General features: G+C 42.2%; 2 protein-coding genes across 11 annotated transcripts in view; one reads left to right on the top strand and one right to left on the bottom strand.

Moving 5' to 3' along the window:
- Positions 1–1,500: 1,500 nt before the first annotated feature.
- On the bottom strand, positions 1,501–16,908 carry LOC130848471 (uncharacterized). Its single transcript, XM_057726954.1, has 5 exons — positions 16,880–16,908; positions 16,651–16,765; positions 16,008–16,464; positions 3,195–3,287; positions 1,501–1,758 (listed from the first exon to the last, which is right to left on the bottom strand). Exons 1-5 carry the CDS (start codon positions 16,906–16,908, stop codon positions 1,700–1,702), a joined length of 753 nt encoding a protein of 250 aa, XP_057582937.1. The 3' UTR covers positions 1,501–1,699.
- The window catches only part of SLC10A7 (solute carrier family 10 member 7), a 249,193-nt gene continuing 244,350 nt past the window's right edge, over positions 16,814–21,656 (top strand). For all 10 annotated transcript variants that reach the window (XR_009052642.1, XM_057727486.1, XM_057727485.1 and 7 more), the window contains exon 1: positions 16,814–17,116. Coding sequence is in view for 9 of the 10 variants with exons in the window: in XM_057727483.1 (XP_057583466.1) it covers positions 17,017–17,116 (100 nt within the window). In the remaining variant the exon portion in view is untranslated. The remainder of the gene's footprint in view (positions 17,117–21,656) is intronic.

Below are 21,656 nucleotides of genomic sequence, written 5' to 3'. Positions count from 1 at the left end.
AGGAATCAGACAACTTGATTTGTTTGTTTGTTTTTGAACCAATGTTAACCCTGCCTGGGCAGAGTCCTCAAACCACCCTGAATTTCCTTAGCAGTAAAATGGAGATAATAATACCTACTCTGTGCCATTAGGAGAAGTGAATGAATTCGTGTGGTTTCCATAACTATAAAGTGCTCCATATCATTATAAATAAAATACAATTTTTACTTGGTACGATTTTAAGAATATAAAAATGGAGCCTCTTAACCATACCCCCTGATATGTACATAAATAGTTTTAGAATGAGAAAAATTAAAGTTAGTGATAATTTCCAAACATGCTCCACCTTCATGAATAAATGCCAGACACTAAGAATAACTAATTTCAAGTCTACATTGGTCTTAGAGATGGTACAAGAATAAAAACTCAAGGGACTTCCCTGGCTGTCCAGTGGTTAAGTTTCATCCCTGGTCTGGGAACTAAGATCCTTCATACCTCTTTGCCAAGGCAAGAAAAAAAAAGAAGAAGAAGAAGAAAAACTCAAGAATTCAGTTTGCTTCCAGATCGAATTTGTAGTTCCTATAGAAGTCCAAAAGGCAAGGTCAGGCTGCTGGGAAATTGTAAGTCTTTTGGTATTTCCCCTTGATAATTTAACTGGGCAGATTAATATAAATACAAAAAAATAAGGTGATATTCAATGTAAATAAAGAGAAGATTTTGATAAAAAATGCTAGATTAAAATTGATTCTCAGGAATTCCCTGGAGATCCAGTGGTTAGGACTATGCACTTCCACTGCAAGTGGCCCAGATTTGATGCCTGATCACAGAACTAAGATCTCACAAGTTGCACAGCACAGCCAAATAAAAAATTAAATTAAATTAAAATAAAATTGATTCTCAGCATATATGGGCTAATCCCCCACAGAGTGGGAATTCCCTCTTGGTCCAGTGGTTAGGGCTCCAAGCTTCCACTGCAGGGGGCATGGTTCAATCCCTGGTCAGGGAACTAAGATTCCACAAGCCCTGCAGTGCAGGAAAAAAAAAAAAAAGACCCCCATCCCCCACCCCAGAGGATGGCTCAGGCAGGGAGAATGAGTCCCACAGCTGGGCTTTTTCCTGTTTTGCTCTCCTGCTTAGACACTGGTCCAGCATCCCTGATCCCCCAAGGGCACAGTGACCTTTGATCTTCTCTGTATATTGCTGGTGAATTCTCCTTGCCTTCTTTGCACAGGACAGTCCCCATATCAGAGGCTAGGTGTGTGGGGGATGGAGACATAATAGGAAGCAGACCTCATTTACTGTCTCAGGGGTGTCAGCAGCACTTCCTAGAGGAGGAGACACCTAAAGTGAGTCCTGAAAAACGAGTAGAAATTGTGCAGAAGAGCTAAGCTACTGGGGGAAGAGAAGATGAACCACATCTATAAAAACAGGAAAAAGTCCAAAATACAGAGTGACGCGGAACCCAAGTTTCTGTGTCCAACACACATCGAGGTCAAGCAAACTGAAACGTCAGCGTTTGGAGCCAAAAAGATTTATTGCGAGGGCCATGCAAGAAGAACAGGCGGTTCATGCTTAAAAACCCCAAGGGGTTTTGGGGGAAGAGTATTTATAGGCAAAATTTGGGGGAAGGGCTGCAGGGCATGAGACTTTTCTCTGATTGGTTGGTGACAACAGGGAGCTGTTCCAGGAATCATCCTTCTGGTTTCAACCAGTCTGGGGTCTATGTGCTTGTGCTCAGCCTGAAGTTGCCATCCTCCACGTGGGTGGGCATCCTCGTTCCTGCAGAAGAACTCAGAGATAGGTCGTTATGTATATTCCTTGCCGAGGAACCAGGACTCTGCCCCTCCACTGCACCATTGTTTCATGACTGCCTTTCCTTTGTTTCTGCATTCCCTCACTCCCCTAATTAGTAGCTCTTTGAATCTGCCTTTTGGAACTCACAAAAAGTCTAGGAGGCTGAGAAACTTTCCTACAAGAAAGAAAAGAGGGACATGGAGTCTTTTGTACCCAAAAGGGCCCCACTGGGTCTTGCTCAGTTTCAGTGTTTCCAAAGCATTCTAGTTAGTCTTCATAGAAACATAAATCTCTTTCTTTTCTATTCATATTTTCTTAGTCCAGATAACATTTAATTAAATAACAAAATTCAAATAACTAGTACAAAAGACAGGCTGGTTTGGGAACAAATATAATTGACTCTTGGTAAGAGTCTTTCTGCTATATTCTTGAGTAACTTCACGCTGGTACATAAGGGCACTCCCCAAGCAGCTCTTAACTGGAGTTTAAGAAATTAGGAAGGTCTGGGTTGAATCCAGACTCTGTAGTCTATTTTCACTAGCTGTGTGACCTTGAGTAAGTGATCTATTTTTTCTGAGCCACGGTTTCTTGGCAGGTAGCATGGTAATTATAACTCTCAAAATCCAGTGCCTAAATGAGTTCATCTAAAAGAGCTCCTGGTGCAATGTAGATGCTCAATAAATACTCTTTTCCTTACTTCTTGGTAAAAAAAAGAGATAAATTTCATCACCCTTCCCAACTTTTTTTGTCAATACTCTGTACAGTTATCAAGAGCTCTACTAAATAAATAGTCACATCAAACTGATTTAATCCTTGGAAATAAAAGGTTCTTCAGATATGCTTAATGGATTACGCTAATTATTTGGAAATACCAAATAAAAATGTTGGTCTCTGATCTAGAGACAGGTGAGTATTTCAAATAACAGGATCAATATTTTGAGACAGGAAGAGGGCAGGGCACAACCTTTAAAAGAATGACTCAGTTGTTGAGGACACAACATACACTGGTTAGAACCAACTAAGTTGAAGATGGTGGACAAGTGGACTTTCACTAGACCTTGAGCCTGTTACATACTCATTGTAACACATTAGCATCTAAAGGACACACCCACAGGTGCCATGACAGTTCCAAGGCCCGCGATAAAAGGCCAAAAAGTGGACAGTGGCCCAAATCCTGGAAATTTCCACCCTGTCTTCCGAATAGTTGGAAAAATCCTCCTACTCATGAGCCTAGGAAATTATTCACCCTTATAAAACTGACAACCTCATACCCTGTGGCCTCTTCCGAGATGGCCCACACTCTGTCTATGGAGTGTGTATCTCCCTGAATGAACCTTCTTTCCCTTTACTATGGCTCCCTCTTGAATTCTTTCCTGTGTGAAGCCAAGAACCCACACTCGGCAGCCATCCCAGGGACTTGCCTGAGAATTGTGACGTGACCATCCTCTCCAGCCCCTGCAACAATTTCACAGGCTCGTGGTCCAGTTGGCTCCATGCCTCCCTGCCACTCTTTTCTGTAATGATAATAATAACTGGTAACGGGAGAACCAGAGAAACAAGAAATCAAAAAGGAAGGGTCTTCAACACAATGGGCTCGTTTTGTAGCCTTCTCTTTCTATACCCCTTTCTTCTGCCCTTAAGAAAGTGTTGTTTTCTTGGGTTGAAAGAATTATGCCCCAAATCCTTTGCCAGAGCCTGAACATTCATATACAATCCTAACAGGCCTACTCTTGGGTCCAGTGTGAGTTTTATTCTGCTCTCTAGAAAGCCTTCGTGTGCTTTCATTTGAACACTGAGCCTGGTGATGATGGGGAAGACGATATGGACTATTTTCCCTCACGGAGGTGTCATAAGGATAAATGAAATGATATTCATACAGCACTTTAGGATGTTCTTATAAAATGCACCTTTGTAAATGTGACGTATTCCAAAAGACCAGTGACTGCAACTTCTATTTAAAACCAAAATTGCTGACAACAATTTCAACCCTGGAAAGTAAACACATCAGCTTGAAATTGAAGTGCACTTTGCCAAGTAGCAGCAGGCTGATTGCCTATCTGGGTCCTTACTGCAAATAAGGCTAAAATGTTCACATCGATCGTTGTGTACAGTTCATCTTGCTCTGGTATTTGGAAGCATCGAAAGGCAGTGGCCTGGTCCTGTGTTCTTCATGATCCAGGAACATCTGGAAAGCATGGCTTGGTCTTAGAGTCTCCAAGGGCATTGCTGTCTATCTCAAGAAAACTGTGATTAGAGACATCTTGAGGATATTGAACTGTAGCAGGATCAAACCTATAGATACACATTAAAGCCATTCCATTGGGGTCACTCTGAAACCAGATCAAAGTGATTCTCTGGAAAACCTTCAACCTGGAGACAGGAGTAAAACTCTCATCCCTCAGTGGCCATGGGCTGAGAATGAGGCCACATCCAGGAATACATTTGGAGATCTTTGTATGCAAACACTGCATGTTACCTGCTTACAGCATACTGGGGGATGTTCTAACACTGTCACAGGGCACTGATGTCTTTTATACCCTATGAAGCAAAGGACACCCTAGGACTACCAAGGATCACACAGTAAGTAGCATCCTGGGTGCAGAGGGCGATAACCAGGCAGCAGTGAAGCACATGTGTGTGGACAGAGGGCCAAGCCAGCAAGTGCAATAGGGAGAACTAGGAAAAGAGACAGTCGTGACGAGTGCAGCCCTGGGAGAGACCCCAGGCAACTATGCAAGTGGGACCTGGCTCTAAAGTAGCAGAGAATAAAGTTTCACAGATTCGGCAATAGAAACACAGGAAGTTCAGTAAGAGGCAGAGGAGGAGGATGTCAGTCACTGAAACAAAACAGCTTTTCCACAATGACAGCCATGAGAGCTGCACCTGCACTTGCTTGCTTAAGGCCTCATTCTTTGCTCTCCACTGTGGGTCTCCTTAGGCCTCGTTGCCTTCCTGATCTAAACCTGTAACGAGGTATCTATTTAAAAATGCACAGAAGAAAAACACCACCTAAAAATAACTAGCGATTTCACTACCGGCTGCTGACATGCATACAAATACACCAAATGAGATATCTCCAAAATAATGTGCTTGGTTTTAGAATTTTGCACTTCAAATTTGGAGATTTTGACATTCTTTTTGTATCTGATCTTAAGTTACTTCAGAGAAGGTGTTAACATTTTCATGCCGCTATGTCCATGTTTTCAAAATGAGGGACGTATGATATCTTCCCCGTGCAAAAGGCATTAGAAAGGCATTACAGGTCTTGCCATCATTTTATGTTTATCATTAAAAAGTCTGACACTTTCCTCTTATTCTGTTTCTAAGTCCATTTCGCAAATATTCATGTTTAGGATCACTGCAGACTTTTCTCCTTTTTAGGAACAGGAAGAAAGACAAAACAGAAGGGGAAAAGAATGAACATTTATTGACCATTAACTCCACTGCTTAGGTGCTTTGTCTATATTAAACTGTCATGACAACCTTGTGAAGTGTTATTAACCATAACATGCTTCACTGGGGAGTAAAAGGGTCACTTGCCTCTCAAATGAGATAGCATGAGATTTTTATACAATTCTTTAAAGTGACAACAAAATCATGTCTTCCCTGCGATTTTTGAGAGCTCACATATGCCAGATAGCAACCTTGTTGCTTGACAACTCTGTTCTGTCAGTGAAGAAACAGACCTATAACTGTGGTTAGGTAATTTACTCAAATGGTGGATGTGGAGTTTGAAGGCTCCAGGTTTTCACTCTCTTGCATTCCTGTGTTTTAAAGTAAGGCATTTCAAATGGGTGATTCATCTGTAATCACCACTTAGCCTTCAAAATAAATCTTCAGGTAGATGACTAAAATGATCATGAGAAAGTCATAAAGCATGAAAATGGAATCATTTAGAACATGTTTACTCTTTCCTTCTTTATTGTTTTTAGAGTGTTTGGTCTTAGGACATTCGACAAGTGAAAATAACACCATGACAAGTGATAGACTCCAGCTGTTTGCAATGTGGTACCAAGTGAGGAGGCATATGATTTTAAGAAAAAGGGGGTGGGGGGAAACAGACTGTTTACAAAGTACTTTTTTATTGCTTTCCCCCATGTTCTTCTAGAAAGCAATACAAAAACAGAATTACAAGATCTTGTTTGTGGTTAGTTATTTCTTAAAGCCCCAAGGTTTATGCTTTGCTTTCTTGGGCTAGGTGGTTAGTGGGGTTAGGCATGCTTCCTATAACATATGTCTCAAGTACAGGGACCCATGTTGGGAAGAGATAAAATATTTGTCAGATATTTCCAGCTCTTCATGAAGTGAACCCAATAAAGACATAACACATAACCAGAGGAAATGAAGATCTTCTTATTCTTTGAGATACTCCCAGTCTTCTCACAAGTCCATCAGAGCAGAGAACCAGAAAGAGCTTTTTAAAAAGAGATGTCAGTTTAAAACGCAGCAGATGACAAATTCAGTCCAAGAGCCCTCTGGGGATTTGACTGCCAAACACTGATATATCACAGAAACCTTTATTTTGTAAGTAATGTTAATGACATTCTCAGAGCTCTGTGTTTATTGTTTAACACTGCTATCATTTATTGATGACTAATGGCCAATAAACAGAGCCCCTTGCCTTACTCTGGCTTCCAGTCAGTCTTTATGGGTTAGGTCCATTAGTCTCCTCTTGAAAGCCACCGGGACAATGCAGCTGGCACCCAGCTGCAGAAGAGATGCAAAAAGTATTACATGCCACTCCAGGTAAGACAAAGAAGAGAACTTGTAAGGAAGATGTGCTATTGCCACCACAAAGAAGCACTTAAGTATTATTATGACCTAATTAATATTCCTCAATATCTAGTAGTATGGCTTACCTTTTCATTCTCATTTCTACCTCTAAAACACTCCATACTCTCTAACATGGTTCTACAAAGGACTATGGGAATACAGTGACAGGGATCACTGAAAGGAAAATACAAGCTCAGGTATTTAAGAATGTGGAAATAAAGAGATGATAAGAAAATTTAATTACTGGAAGCAGATGGTAAAAGGAAGATAGCACACAGTTCAGAGAAAAATATGTCAAAAAGTTACAGTAATTAAAACACTCAAAATTGTTCTATTAATTTGTTTACCACATGAGGAAAGAGGAAAAATATTAGTGGAGTTTTCCCTTTCTCTGATCTTAAGATATATTTGGGTTATCAAAGTACTGTTATATTACATTCATTTTGCAGCTAGCACAGGTGCACTTAGGAATTGACTTTATCTTTCAAAGGAACTCCTAAAGGCTTCTCTTCCAATTGTTTAAGGCAACTCTAAATCTCTGAAGGTTTTGGAACTTTCTTTCCCCAGACTGAATTCTGTGCTAATAATCTTCACCATTAAAAGAGCTTCCTGGGAGGGTATGTCCTAATGTAGTGTAGGTGGGAGGAAGCACAGCATGATTAAGAGCTGTGATTGCTTGTCCGAGCTCTGCTACCATGCTGTGATTTTCAAGAGGGGTACAATTGGTTCTTGTTGGTATAATGGGCATGTTAGACTAGAATGGTTTTTTTTTTAAGAACTTTTATTGAGATATAATTGACATACAATAAACCAGAATCATTTTTGGTTTTAAAATTTAGTTTTAGTTTTGAAGCTGAATCTGGCCTCTGTACACCGACAACAAACTAAACCTCCAAGACAGAGTTTTGGGTGAAATAGAAAAGAACAGCTTTATTGCTTTGCCAGGCAAAGGGGGCTACAGTGCGCTAATATCATTAAAATCATGCGTCCCAACTGGGAGGGGCTCGTGCAGAGTTTTATAGTAATAGTTCAAAGGGGCGTGATCAGCTCATGGATATTTTCTGATGGGTGGGTGGTGAGGTACCTGGGAGTCAGCATCATCAGCCTTCTGGTTCCAACCTGTCTGGGGTTTCTGTGCTTGTGGGCAGCATGCAGTTAACGTCTCCCCTCTGGTGGGGGTTTCAGTATCTGCAAAACAGCTCAAACCTTGTTATGTGTACTCTTGAGGGGGAACCAGGACCCTGCCCCAAGGCTGCGCTATTGTTTCTTGACGGCTCCTCCCTTGTCTCTGCTTCCCCTCCCTTCTCTGATGAGCAACTGTTTGAACCTACTCATTGAAACTCAGGGAAAGTTAATCAAGACATGGAGAACACAGAAAGGATGTTGTGTCTAGGAGCCCCCACAGGGTCTTGCTTGGTATGTTTCACCTTCAGTTTTAAATTTCTAAAATCCCAGGAAAATGGTGACACAGGTCACCATAGGGTCAATCTTTTTTGGGTAAACACTCATCTGTTAGGGGAACCACTGACCGAAACCATCCACCCTGGCCAGGCCCAATAGTAACCACTTGCATGAGTTATCTTACAACAGGAGGTCCTGGTAAGGAATACAGAGCTAACAAGCTACCACCAACCAGAAGAATTCGGGAAAAGTCAAAAGGAGAGAGGAGACACCAGTCCATATGTCCTACCAACCTTCTAGAATCCTTCTCGCTAGAATCCACCTTGGCCGAGTGACACGCACGCCCCCAGGAAGGATCCCAAGGCAGAATGATTGGCCAGAAACAACCCCCAAACTAACCCCATTCCCATAAAACCCGAGACTGCGAGCCACATGGCAGAACAGTTCTCCTGGGTTTCCTTACCCTGTTGCTCTCCGCCTGGGCGCCCCTTCCCAATAAAGTCTCTTGCTTTGTCAGCATGTGTGTCTCCTTGGACAATTCATTTCCAAGTGTTAGACAAGAGCCCACTCTTGGGACCTGGAAGGGGTCTCCCTTCCTGCAACACGTGGAAAAAAACATGTGAATAACTTTCAACCAGAAATGAATGACTTGAGACTAGGAAAGTCTATTTGCCTTATTGGAATTATTTCTGCCTACCTTAATACACCTCCTCCCACTGCTTTTCCTCTATGCTACTTTAAATTTCTCCTATCCTTAACTTTACTTCTTTCCCTCAGCCATATATGGTCTGCTGAATCCTTTCTCTGTTTCTTTCCTTAATCTTTTGTTGGTTTCATTTCCTCTGAATTTTTTTCTACATTCCAGAGGGGAGCAAAAATTATGTCATGACATCCTCTGGCTACCCAAGGACATAACTTTCTAGATGCAAGAACTAACATGCATCGATACCATCTTTGGCTTTAGATCTTTATATTGTCAGGAGAGTGTTGCAGGCAAATTTGACAGTGAGACTTGATAATAAATTTCTGCTCATGCCCTAGCAAATAGCTGCACCCAGAAGTAGATATATGTGGGGAGTTAAAAGGAGTTAAAACCAAAGAGGAAGCTTAGCCTTAACTTCTTCTTATCTAAGGTAGTGCTGTATGGGGAGGGAGAGGGCAGCAAACATTTTTTACAGAGACAAACCCCTGGAACAGGCCAGATAATAAAATTTCTTGGCTTTGCTGGGTAACGTCATTGTGCAAACTATTCAACTCTACTTTGTAGTAAAAACAATCATAGATAATACCAAACAGGCAGAACTATGGCTAGGTTTCAATTAATTTTATTTATAAACACAGGATTTGTTTTATCTACCAAAAAAAAAAAAAAAAGCAACAACCAACAAAACCAAATGGGGGCGGGGGTGAGCTTTAATTTGCTCACTGCTGGTATAAGAGAAATACTAGGCTAGTAATTTGGAGATGTGAATTTAAGAGTGCTGCTTTGATAAACTGAACAGATTAGGAAATGCCATTGGTCCAGTTATTCAATCCTCTGTTTCTAGGGAAACACAACTGCCACAGCCCTTCCAGTAGAAGAATAAATGACACTTTCCTTGGAGCATGGTTGTGGCACTTGTTTTCTCCCTCATTGTTCAGGAGTTTCAACACCAGTACCCAGGGCCACTTAAGAGATCAGAAGCCAGCCTCATGAATGATGCTAGGAGATGCAGTGTATTAAAAAATAATATTTATAGACTCCTGGCCAATGCGGCTCTAAACTGTATTCAGATAGAGCTTCTGCCCTCTAGGTTCACCCTCTTTCTTCCTCCAAATAATATGCACAAATTGGATTCACCAAGACAGGTAGGCCAATCACAATAGCAAATTCCAGTCTTAGTTTTTCTACTTAATAATCTATTGCTTTTCTGCAAAGTTGCCAAGGAAGGAAGGCAGGCATGTGAGGCACCGTCAGCCACGCCAGCCAGGCAGCAGGAGAGCCTTCAAGGCACAGCAAAGCCTGTGAGTTCTGAAGATGCATGAAGGTCACTGGGATAAATGTTTTCCAAGGACTTGTCATAGAGGATAGCTGTGAGAAAGCCACTAGGACCCCTAGAAATCAGGTGCTTCCAATCACATTCTATTCCTGGAATTTAGTCACATGACCATTTACTAGCTGCAAAGGAAGCCGTAAACTTTATTTGGTGGCCTTGTGCCCAGCTAGAATCAGGAGTTTTGCCACTAAGAATGAGTCCTACCACCCATTCTAATTACATACACAGCCTTTATATTAATCAATCAAGTCTATGAAACATGAAGCTTTGGGGACTCCATGAACCTGTAATACACACAGGTCTCCATATCACAGAGACTTAAAGCTCTCTGAATTTCTTTTAGATCTTTGCTTTCTTAAAGTGGACTTATAATTCCAGTTGATGCCCCATTTCAGAAGACACTCTGAGATATAGCTATATGTAATTTTCTAGGTGGAGAAAAAACTGCCCTCTGGAGAATTTTAATATGTTTGGCATTTCTCTCAGGAATATGAAGTGGGCAACCACTCTATAAATGATCTTTCACCTGCCCTACAGGAATGCAGGAGGATGTCTCTTCCCTGGAAAGCAACATTAAAAAAAAATTACATGGTGATTATTATATTAATTTTTTTCTGATAATATATGGTAAAGTTATATATTTAAGCAACAACATTCATACTGTTACTCATACTGTTTTCCACACACACACGCTTCTGAATTTTCCCTTTTCATCTCAGTCATTCTTTGTTAAAGGTGCCAAGTTATGTCTGTTTTTAGCTTAGCCAGTTTTTCCAAGTGCTTCTTTGATATTGTTATGCAGTGTTGGCTTTATTTCTTTTACTCTTTCTATCCTTCATCATTTATTAATGACCCAGATTGTGTGATGAAGAGTTGTCAACATTATCATTTTTCTATATTTACAGGTATAATAACTGCATTGAAGTGGATTTGTCATCTAATAGCCTTAAATGATCCCTCTCTTTCGGGCTACATTTCCCTCCATTATTTACTGCTCCTCCCAATAGCTTATCATCCACTGCTGTCCACTCTCCTCTCTGTCCTTAATTTCCTGAGACAGAGTTCCACTTAAGAGACTGAGAAACTATTGATAGAGAGTTTCTACAAACCATGGGAGCAGAAGGTCTTCTGCAAAAAGACACATTCACCCACTATCCGTTAAAGAAAGAAAGCAGCATTGCATCTCCACCTGACAAATCCAGTCCCTATCAACATGAAGAGGGCAGAAACCCATTTAAATTGAGGGAATCTACATGCGTTAACATTCATTAACACAAATACAATAGGAGCTAAGTACCTAAATTCCTGTGCAGGAAAACCCGAAGGGGTATACTTCTAGTCTAATGTAAAACATGGCCTCCTATATTTGAGTTGGAATTTTCATAACTGTTTAATATTAGCCTGTGAGTTGTTCTAGGGAGAGCCAATATCAAAAAAGAAAATACTACTCTATCTCCGTAAAGCATTTTAGCAACGCTCAGAGAAGTGGACTACCAGATATTTATTTTGGAAACTAGCTAGCTAGCTACGATATATTTTCAAATTATGCATGTATTGGTAGTTTTCTGCTGTAATTGGCAAGGCCACTATATATCTTTATCTTTGCTATACTTAGAATACTGTACAGGAAAATAAGTCAGCATTTCCTTTCATGGTAACATTTTGGAGCCAACAATATTCACTAGTGTAAAAGTATTCTCTGATCAAAACAGTTGCTCTTAAATATGTTTGCTGGAAGATGACATGCCATGTTGAAGTCCTTATGGATTTTTTCATTTAATTTGTAATTACTTCCAATGATTAAAAAGAATACAAATGACTTTACTTCTCAAAAGAAAAAATATAAAATAATATCACCATGCTCTATATAATTTTCACAAATTATTTATCAGTGATAAATAAATTACATGGGTTGATTACTGAACCAGACACTACCATCTAAATTGTTTCTATGCATTGTCACGTGTCTTTTTATTAAACTTTTATGCTGTGGGATACATGGAGCCATTGAAGATCTTTGAGTTGATTGGGGCCCTATTTCTGGAAAGAGGGTGGGATTTCTGGACAGTCAGTTGACTCACAGTGCTTTATTTAAAGAAACATTTTTCTGTTCACACTGTCTCTCTGGGTAATCTTATCGAATCACATGGCTTTTAAGAACACTCATGCCTACGACTCCTAAATTTTTCTCTCTCCCTAGTCCTGCTCTCCCTCTGTGAACAGTTTATTCAACTGCTTGATCTCCACCTGAATTTCTTTCCTTTTTTTTTTTGGCCATGGGGTCATGCAGCTTAAGGGATTTTAGTTCCCTGACCAGGGATCAAACCCAGAGCCCAGACAGTGACAGTGCACTGGACTGACAGGGAATTTCCTCCACCTGAATTTATTTTTAAAATAAATAAATAAATTTATTTATTTATTTATTGGCTTCACTGGGTCTTTGTTGTTGTGTGCAGGCTTTCTCTAAGCTGCGGCAAGTGCCGGCTATTCTTCATTGTGGTGCACGGGCTTCTCAGTGTAGTGACTTCTCTTGTTGCAGAGCACGGGCTCTAGGTGCGTGGGCTTCAATAGCTGTGGCACATGAGCTCAATAGTTCTGGCTCTTGGGGTCTAGAGCACTGGCTCAGTAGTTTTGGCGCACAGGCTTAGTTGCTCCGTGGCATGTGGGATCTTCCCAGACCAGGGATCGAAGCCGTGTTCCCTACATTGGTAGGCAAATTCTTAACCACTGCACCACCAGGTAAGTCCCTCCACCTGAATTTCTAACAGGCCCCTCAAAGCTATCTCAAAATAAATTTTGATTTTCCTCACTAAATCTGCTCTTCCTTATCTTTTTCATCTTTGTAAATTGGTACCAACATTCATCCACATAGTGGATTTAGCTAAGCCCGAGGAGCTAAGTCCCTGATGCCTCCTTCTCTAACTCACCTAAATCCAGTCCAGCAGCAAATGCTGTCTCTGCCTCTGTGACATAACTGGAAATGATTGCCTTTTCTCCTCTCCATTTCCAGAGCACCTCCATTACAGGCCAACAGGACCTCTTCTTTCAACTACTCCAAAAGCCTCAACTTCTTTCCTGTCTTCTTTAAAACTCCAGCTCCACCCAACAGTCAGAGTGACTTAAGAACAATTTTTCCGTGCTTAAAAATTTCCTATAGCTTCCCACCACACTTAAATAAAATCTAAACTTTATCATCTAGTCTCCAAATACCTACATGATCTGGATGCTCTGGCCCCTGCCTCCTCTGACCCCCAGCACACTGTATTCCAGGCATCTGGCCTGTCTTCTACCCCTTCAACATGCTGTAGGCAGAATAATGGCCCCTAAAGAGGGACACATGCTAACCCCCAGAAACTGTACTTATGTTATTGTGATTAAATTAAGGATTAACCTAAAATAGGAACATTACCCTGGATTATCTGGGTGTGCTCATTGGAATCTGAAGTGAAAGAAGCCTCTGTAAGTGAAAAAGGCGGTGCCAGAATGATACATCATGAGAAAGACCGGGTGGACCTTCATGAACTTTGAAGATGAAGGGGCCTGAAGCCAAGGAATGCATGAAGCCCCTGGAAGCAGGAAGAGGAAACAGATTCTCCTCTAGAAACCCAGAAAGGAATGCAGAGTTGTGGACACATTGATCTTAGCCCAATGAGAGCCATTTTGAACTTCTGAGCCCCTGAACTGTAAGATAATAAATTTGTGTGTTTTTTAAAACCACTAAGTTGGGGCCATTTGTTACAGCAGCAATAGGAAACTAATACACATGTCAAGATCATTTCCACCTTAAGGCATTTATGAAGGTTGTTCACCAGTTCTCCCACTGCCTGAGGTGCTCATCTCCCAGGTGTCAGCATCATGAAGGATCCCCCATCGTTTGGGTCTCTGCTTAAATTGCACCCCTTCAGAAAGGCCTTCCCAGACCACTCAAACTAGCCTCCTTGTTACTCTCTCAAGCGACCTGTTTCATTTTCATTATGACACTTATCACTACCTGTTACTTTTCTTTTTTATGTCATTATTGGAACACACAAGGAAAGCTGAAACGTTGTCTTTGACTTTTCCTTGTAACCCCAGTATTTAGAATAACACCTGGCACAAAGTAGGAGCTCAATAAATATCTGTGGAATAAACGAATAACTGAGCATTTTTTCCATGCAAAGCAACGTATATACACTATCCCACTGAATCTTTTCAACAGCCTGATGGGATAGGTTCCTATCATCATGAGAGCAATCACAAGGTGTACTCCTATTCTTGGCACATAATAAATGTTCATAAATATTATAAGTAAATGAAGTATATTCAGAGATTCAGTAACCAATGTAAGTAACAAAGTATAAAAGCAAATGTTTGCTACATTAATGCCTATGATTTCCATAATCTATTGTTGAAGAATCTCAGAGCTGTGGCAACTCTGTTTTCATGAGCTCAAACCTCCATTCTACCTGCCTCTGGACGTCTCTATCTGCATGCTCCAATGGCCCTGAACACAAGATATAAAGTGAATTTATAATCTCCTCCCCACATCTACTATAAAAAGTTTCCCTGGCTGAGTGAATAGCACCAGCATCTGCCTAACAAACATATTCTGGGAGTCATTTTACACTGCTTTGCCACTCCCCTGTAGGCAACTGGTCATTTATTTTTGATTCTTCCTGCTTAACAGTTCTCATACAAATTACCTTTTCCACCTCCACTGATTTAGTCACTTCTTCCTGAGCTATTGTTTAGAGACCGCCTCTAAAGTAATCTCTCCAGCAAAACTGGACATGCCTTCACCAGCTAGTTTAAATTTTTTTCTGTGACTTCCTACAATGTTTAGTGATATCTAAATCCTTTAACACAACTTCCAGTTGCCCCTTCTGGAAATTTCAAGCTTCTGCTGGTTGGTTCCAAAATGGAACCTTTGGATTCCTTGGCTTGTAGACACATCACTCCAATCTCTGCTTTCATATTCACGTGATCTCTTCTTCCTGATTTTTTTGTGTGTCTTCACCTGACTTTCTTGTAGGAACACGAATCACTGGATTTAAACCCATCTTAACACAGTATGAGCTTATCTTAACCAATAACATGGGCAAGACCCCATTTCCAAACAAGGTTACATTCTGAAGTTTGGGGTTGACATGAACATTTGGGAGACACCATTCAACAAAGTACAGTTCCCTAATTTGGCAAAACGATATTTGCAGATATAGTTATGGATCTTAAAATGAGATCATTCTTATGACAAATGTCTTTATAGGAGACACACAGAAGAGCAGGGGGCAATGTGAAGATAGATGCAGAGACTGGAGGGTTGTGACCACAAGCCAAGGAAGCCAAGTGATGCCAACAACGAGCAGAAGCTGTAAGAGACCAGGAAGGATTCTCTCCTTAAAATCCCCAGAGGAAGTGTGGCCTTGCCAACACTTTGATTTTAGACTTCTGGCTTCCAGAACTATGAGAGGCTAAATTTCCATTATTTTAAGGCCTCCAGTTTTAGATATTTGTTACAGCATCCACAGGAAACTAATACAGAATTCACAGTGCATTGTAGTCTTTCCCCTTAAGTAACCACCCAAAACAAAAATAATTTCCATGAGTTTGATTCCGCTCTAAGCAGATTAAAGAGTTCTTAATAAATAAGAACACAGCATTTTCCTGATTTATTTATTTGCGTGCATAGTGGGAGGAGTTGATGTTCCTGCAGGGTCTATGGATAGGAAGTCCATTCATGAAACTGTCAGTGTCACTGGTTGCCAGAAAATACTTCAAGGGAGAAATGGGGACGGACAGAATCTAGCACGTGGGGCAATGGGAGGCAGGAGCCCCCCTCCCCCACCCCCGCCCCCCACCCCGATCCCTCACCACTTTTGCCTTGGGGATCCTGACCCCACCTTCCCACAGTTCCCCTGATGCTTGGGTGTGCAAGTTCCAGGGGGTCAAGTGAGAGCGTGCACCCTTCAGACTTGCCACCTCAGACCCCACACTCTGCCCAACGTCAGCTTTACTGGGAGGTAGGGCGGGAGCTCGAGAACTCACCCACCATCCCCAAAGGAAGATCGGGTCCTCGCTTCCCGGCAGGGGGGCTGAACCTCTGCGGTCCCCACTCCCAGGCCGGTGCTGGCGAAGGTGCTCGGGGCCCAACGCCCACCCGCGGGAGACCGACCTGGAGGTCCCGCCCGCCCTCCCGGGTGGCACTGGTCCTGCGTACGCGGGCGTCGCCTCGGTGCCCAATTCTCAACCCATTTCCGGGGCTAAAGCTCCCCCCGCTCGGGTGCCGCTTCCCGCGCTGGTTTACGAGCGCTGCCACCTCCGGAGGCTCCGGCCAGGAACTGCGAGAGCGAGCGCGGCCTCCCCTTCCCTCCGCGTCCACGTCAACGCCGGCGTCGAGGGAGCGCCGTAATGCCTCGAAGAAGCTCGCCGCCGGAAAACCCTGCACCCCGCCGCCGCCGCCGCCGCCGCCCAAGAAATCCCTGCCCGAAAGCGCACGCCGGCCCTTCCCGCAGGTTCAAGGCGAGGCGAAAGAGAGTCTCTCCGTGGACTTACTCCGGGGGCGCGGGAGGCTATGCCGAAAGGTTTGTTGGAGCGGGACCCTTGATAGAGTTAGGAGGCTGTGGCGCCTCACGCCACTCCCCGCCTAAGCTTCGGCAGGTCTTGACGGTGGCGAATTTGTCAGCCCTACGCGGCAGCCGGCTTCCCTTCCCCGATCGCCCGAGCCGGCCAGCCTGGCCCAAACGACCGCTTCAGAGCATTTGCGCTCGAGAGGCGCGGCCAAAGCCGCGGAGGCGTTTGCGCGTCTATTAGGGGGCGCACGGTAGTGATGGCGGCGCTCAGTGAGACTTTCCTGTCACTGGATACTACTACTCCCCGCCCTCAGAGCCGCCGGAGCAACCCCATGGTCTTTAATTTACAAGTAGCAATTTGACTTGCTCTGCTGCATGTCAGGTGGGAGCGTAGAAAGTGTGGAGACGCCCCGGGGATTAAGCGACCGCAGCTTAAAAAGAAAAAAAGCCAAACAAATAAACAGAACGCACCCACCCTAACAAACATGAGGCTGCTGGAGAGAATGAGGAAAGAATGGTTCATGATTGGAATAGTACTGGCGATCGCCGGAGCAAAACTGGAGCCGTCCATAGGGGTGAATGGGGGTAAGTGCTGCACCTCTGCGTGTTCCATCGCGATTCCCACTTCGGAACTAATTTGCGAGTCTTGGGAAGGAGGGAAGACCTCCCTTAGGGGCGCTGACCAGCCCAAGGTGTCTTTTGGCCCTTTTGCTGATTTGTTTAATTTGCCTGCCCCAGAGAGGATTTATCATTAGGAATGGGGCAAGGGAATTTGAACGTAGGTTGCCTTTTTCCGCGAACAATCAATGAGTATCCGCAGTGTCAAGGAGTGAGGTTACCGAGAATGAAACTTATCCCTCTTGCTTTCAAAGCAGCATCCTATCCCAAGGGGCGCTAGGTTGCCAGGATATCCTTATCTGCTTGGGAGTGGACACAGTACCTTGTCTGTTTCCGACACTCCCCTCCCCCACGTAAAAAGGAAAAAGAGTAGGGGAAGAAAAGGGGACACCCGTTCCTCTTCCAACTCAGATTTGGTGGCCCACATGCTGGAGAGTGATGATTTGCTGCAGTTGCTGCCGCTCCACAAACTCCCAAGCCGACTGACACGTTGCACTCACTGCTTCCGTGTGCTGCCGGGACTCAGCTGCTAAACTGAGCAGTCTCACAGATCCAGGCTGTTAGACCCTGTGTAGTGTGTATTTTGGCAAGGAAATGTAGGCGGGCTAAAAATCACACTCAGGTCTTTGAATAGTGGGATCCTTGTCACGTGTGGATGAGCAGTGGTGGAAATGACTGGAAATATCGTTAGGCTTTCATGCTCCCCCCGCACCCCCCCCCGACAATCATGTCTCACTTTTCATAAACATTAATCGAATTTCTTCAGTTCATTGTCTGTTTGACCTTGTTTGGCAGTTTTCACGCTTGTTGACAGGTTTTACACATCAGTCATACACACAGATAAGGACGGATACACAATCTTTATGCTAGGAGGCGCTCAGGAGAATATTTGAAGTTATTTGTACCTTTTTGTTCAAACACGATGGAAGTGAATGAAGTGATGTCTCAGGAGAACAGTGGTTCCTTTTACCCTCTACCCCTCAATACCTCCATTTAGAGGTAGCTTCCGAGAACATTTAAAAGGAATTTTTTGAACAAAGATAGTGGGGATTCAAACTGCTTTGTTTATTTTATGTTCTTTTCTTCTATGTTCGACTTAGTACAAAATGTGGGGGTGTGTAACTGTGAGAGTAAAGCTGTTTGGGGTGGTTACCCAGCTGAAGATACCAGTTTCTCACTTGACACAGTTTCTCTGTGAGCTTTGGAGGAACTTGTGAAAGTTGATATTCAGGTTCTGTCCCATGAGTTCCGGGTCCCTGCGGCTAGGCGGATAGTAAGAGGTAATGTTAGAGAGCATCTTTGTGGTGATCTAGAATGTACATTTCACTTCCTTCACTTGCAGACTTTGTAGCTTCTCGTGTTAGACCTCTGATTCGCTTAGTGTTAAGGTGAAATTACAAGATGATGTGTGATCTTTGAGCTTAGACCTGCAGAGAGGAGGTTTGGTAAAATTCCTTTTCTCTTATGTTCCTGGGCTGCTGGGTGGGAAGGAGAGTTGTTGAATGCTGAATCATTTCGCTAGGGCTTCCCCCCAGTGGATGTGTGAGAGGGATTCTGTAATCTTATTTGTTCCCTCAGACTCTGCTTCTTGAAGTTTTGGGAATTATCGTATCTTAGAAATATTGTTTCCCATTTTCACTAGTCCTTATGCCAGTAATCTAGGAGAGTTCATTTCTTTGCTTAATGATAAAAAAGGAGACTGTTAAGAGCTGAGAGGGATCTTTATTTTAAGCCAATATGCTTCTTTTACAGTTGAAGATACTGAGACCTGAGGTCAGGTGATTCACCGTAGGTCAAGTTAGCTAGCTTAGGGAAGAGGAAGAACTGGGGACCAGGACTCCCCCTTATTTCATACCAGTTGCAACATCCATCCAAATGTTCTTGGGAAAAATCGCTTAAAATGAATAACCATTATAAAGAAAGACTCTCTGTAAAAAAAAGACATTTTCCATGCCCTGATTTTTAGTCCAAAAGAGGCTGAGCAGAATCAACAGTGTACTCATGTGATTGCTTCCAGATCTCTCCAAGTGTAAAGGTTACTGTTTCTAAAAACAAAAGTTAAACAAATAATTGTTTGGGATTTCTTTTATAGGCCATCAGGCTAAGTTCTTGATACAATTGACCTTCCCACTTGTAAAACTTCTTCAATAAAAACAAACTTCCTAATAGTACCAAATAACACTTTGACTTCATCAGTTAACACAAATCTAGGAACAAGGAGAGTAATGGTGGCTGAAAGTGTTCGGTCATTTTCTGCTCTACAGAATGATCTAAAGCACCTCTTTTTGCTTGTCACTTTTAATCAGAAGTTCCATTTTTGGGTCTGTGTACTGGAACACGTGCATTTTTAACGCACTCACATTGACTGAACAATTTTCAATTGAACAGTTTTCTAGGCATTCTTTTCTCTTCAGTAGGAAGTTTTGTTTTCAACTTAAGATACTCACTTAGCCTTTACCTGGATGAATATCTTAATGACTCTCTTTTGAAGTGTAAGACTTCTACACAAAGTATCATACCTTTGCTCTGCCCTCCCTTTAAAAACAATCATTTAGCCAATGGGTGAGTTATGTATGGCAGGAAATTTGCAGAGGTGGGAACCCTGAAGCTAGAGAAGTTGAATGACTTTCCCTGTGGGAAAAAAATGTAACAGGTACCAGCATAGATAATTTAATTTTTAGTTCCCTGTTCTTTTTACGCATTTTTAAATGTATAGCAGGTTGAAAGTAAAGAGTCACAGGAGATATACATGTGTAGATTCTGAGATGTAGATACTCTATTGCACTTCCCAGCAGGGGAGCCCTGGGCTCTGCACATCTTAGAGTTTACCAGAGTTCAACACTGTGCTCCTCCTTCTCCAAGAGAAAGTCTTGCTTCTTTGGAAGTACAGAGTAGGCGTCTCATTTCTACCTGCATCTTAACTGAAATTATTACTGTTAATAAGACATAAATCCTAAAAAGAAAATTGCTTTATTTTTTCCATTAGGAAAACACAACCAGAAACATGCTATAAACTTAAGAATATTAGCGTGAATACCTTAGATTAGGTTTAGGAGTGAAATTTACTTGGTTATAAGTAGATTTTATGAAACGGTAATAGTTCTTTGCATTCTTAAGCATTCCAAATCATTTTCTTTACCTCCACCCCCACCCCCATATTAAAAAGCATGGGCCATAAAAAACAAAGCAAACTTGTCATTTTCTGCTCTACAGAATGATCTAAAGCACCTCTTTTTGCTTGTAAAAAACTTTGTTTTTTATGGCCAATTTTTCTTTTGATGTTGCTACCCCGTTTCATTTTCACTGATATTTCTTTTTTTTTTTTTGGCTTTGGATTGAGGAAGAGTGAAAACTTATATTTCCACTTTGTGCTTTATAGCCTTCTCAAGGTCTGAATCTGGTTATTTTTATGACTTGGAGGATATAATCATTACTTTGGAGAGGGGCCAAATATCATTTCATAGCACAGTTTCAACTCTCACCTCTGTGCAAATGTTTACCAGCTTTTTATTTCAGCCCTGCCTGCTTCTAGTTCCGCATTCACACAGTGGGCAATCCCTTAGCAGCTGTCTCAAAGGGGCCTTAGGTTTCCCCAAATCAGAATTAATTCCTCCTTTTTTAAAAGGTACATTGTAGGTAGCCCTGGAATAGCCTCACCGGTCCTTTCATGGATTAGCGTTATTTAAATTTGCACCTAATACAAAAGATAGTGTACTGTGCACCGTTTTTAGGATTTAAAAATTCAAAGTGAGGAGTCATTCCACTGAATTATGCCAGTTAGTTAATAGCTATCTTGTGTATTTATATATATGTGCATGGAGTGTGGGAAGAGTTAGCTTCTGAAAAAATCCAGTTGTTGGCTAACTAAGGTAGATGCTTTAGCTGCCCCTAAGCAACATGCAGTCTAAGTCAGTGCCGTGTGCTTGCTGTGGAGTTGCATCTTTGCACACGTCCCCTAGCTCTCGCTTGTGAATATACTGCTAACTAGCCCATCCTATACAGAAAATCTGGGGCACCACTGTGGATGGAAGCACAGTTGACAAGAGTGAGTGTCACAAAAAGCAGGGGGTTGGAGGAAAAGAAAAAGGATATGAGTTTGAAAAAAAAAAAAAGAAAAAAGAAAAACAGGATATTAAAAATTCCTGGAAGGCATTTACTTCCAAAACAAGCCAGATTCCTTGAGTTTCAAATCTGCTCCTGAATCACCTTCTTCAGCTTTTGAGGAAATATTATTTCAAATCTGAGACAGATTCACTCACAAGTATGGAAAAAAAACAAAAACAAAAAACTTCTTTTTATGTTTTTGAACCGCTTTCACTGCCCTGAACTGTAATGCCTCTTCCCCTGCGTTCTCCCTTTTGCTACCTTTTCTCAGAGCACAGCAAAATGATTTGAGGAAATGCCAGGTGTCTAAAAGAAGGTATTGCAGCCTTTGAGGAGCTCTTTGTTTCTTTTATTCACTGATGTACTACAGATGCCTAAAATGTAATGTAGTTCCTCGATGAAT

Source organism: Hippopotamus amphibius, chromosome 3 (genome assembly GCF_030028045.1).
Source record: "Hippopotamus amphibius kiboko isolate mHipAmp2 chromosome 3, mHipAmp2.hap2, whole genome shotgun sequence".
Taxonomy (NCBI): domain Eukaryota; kingdom Metazoa; phylum Chordata; class Mammalia; order Artiodactyla; family Hippopotamidae; genus Hippopotamus; species Hippopotamus amphibius.
Note: the sequence above shows the minus strand (reverse complement) of the source record. Positions and strands in the feature narration are given on the sequence as shown.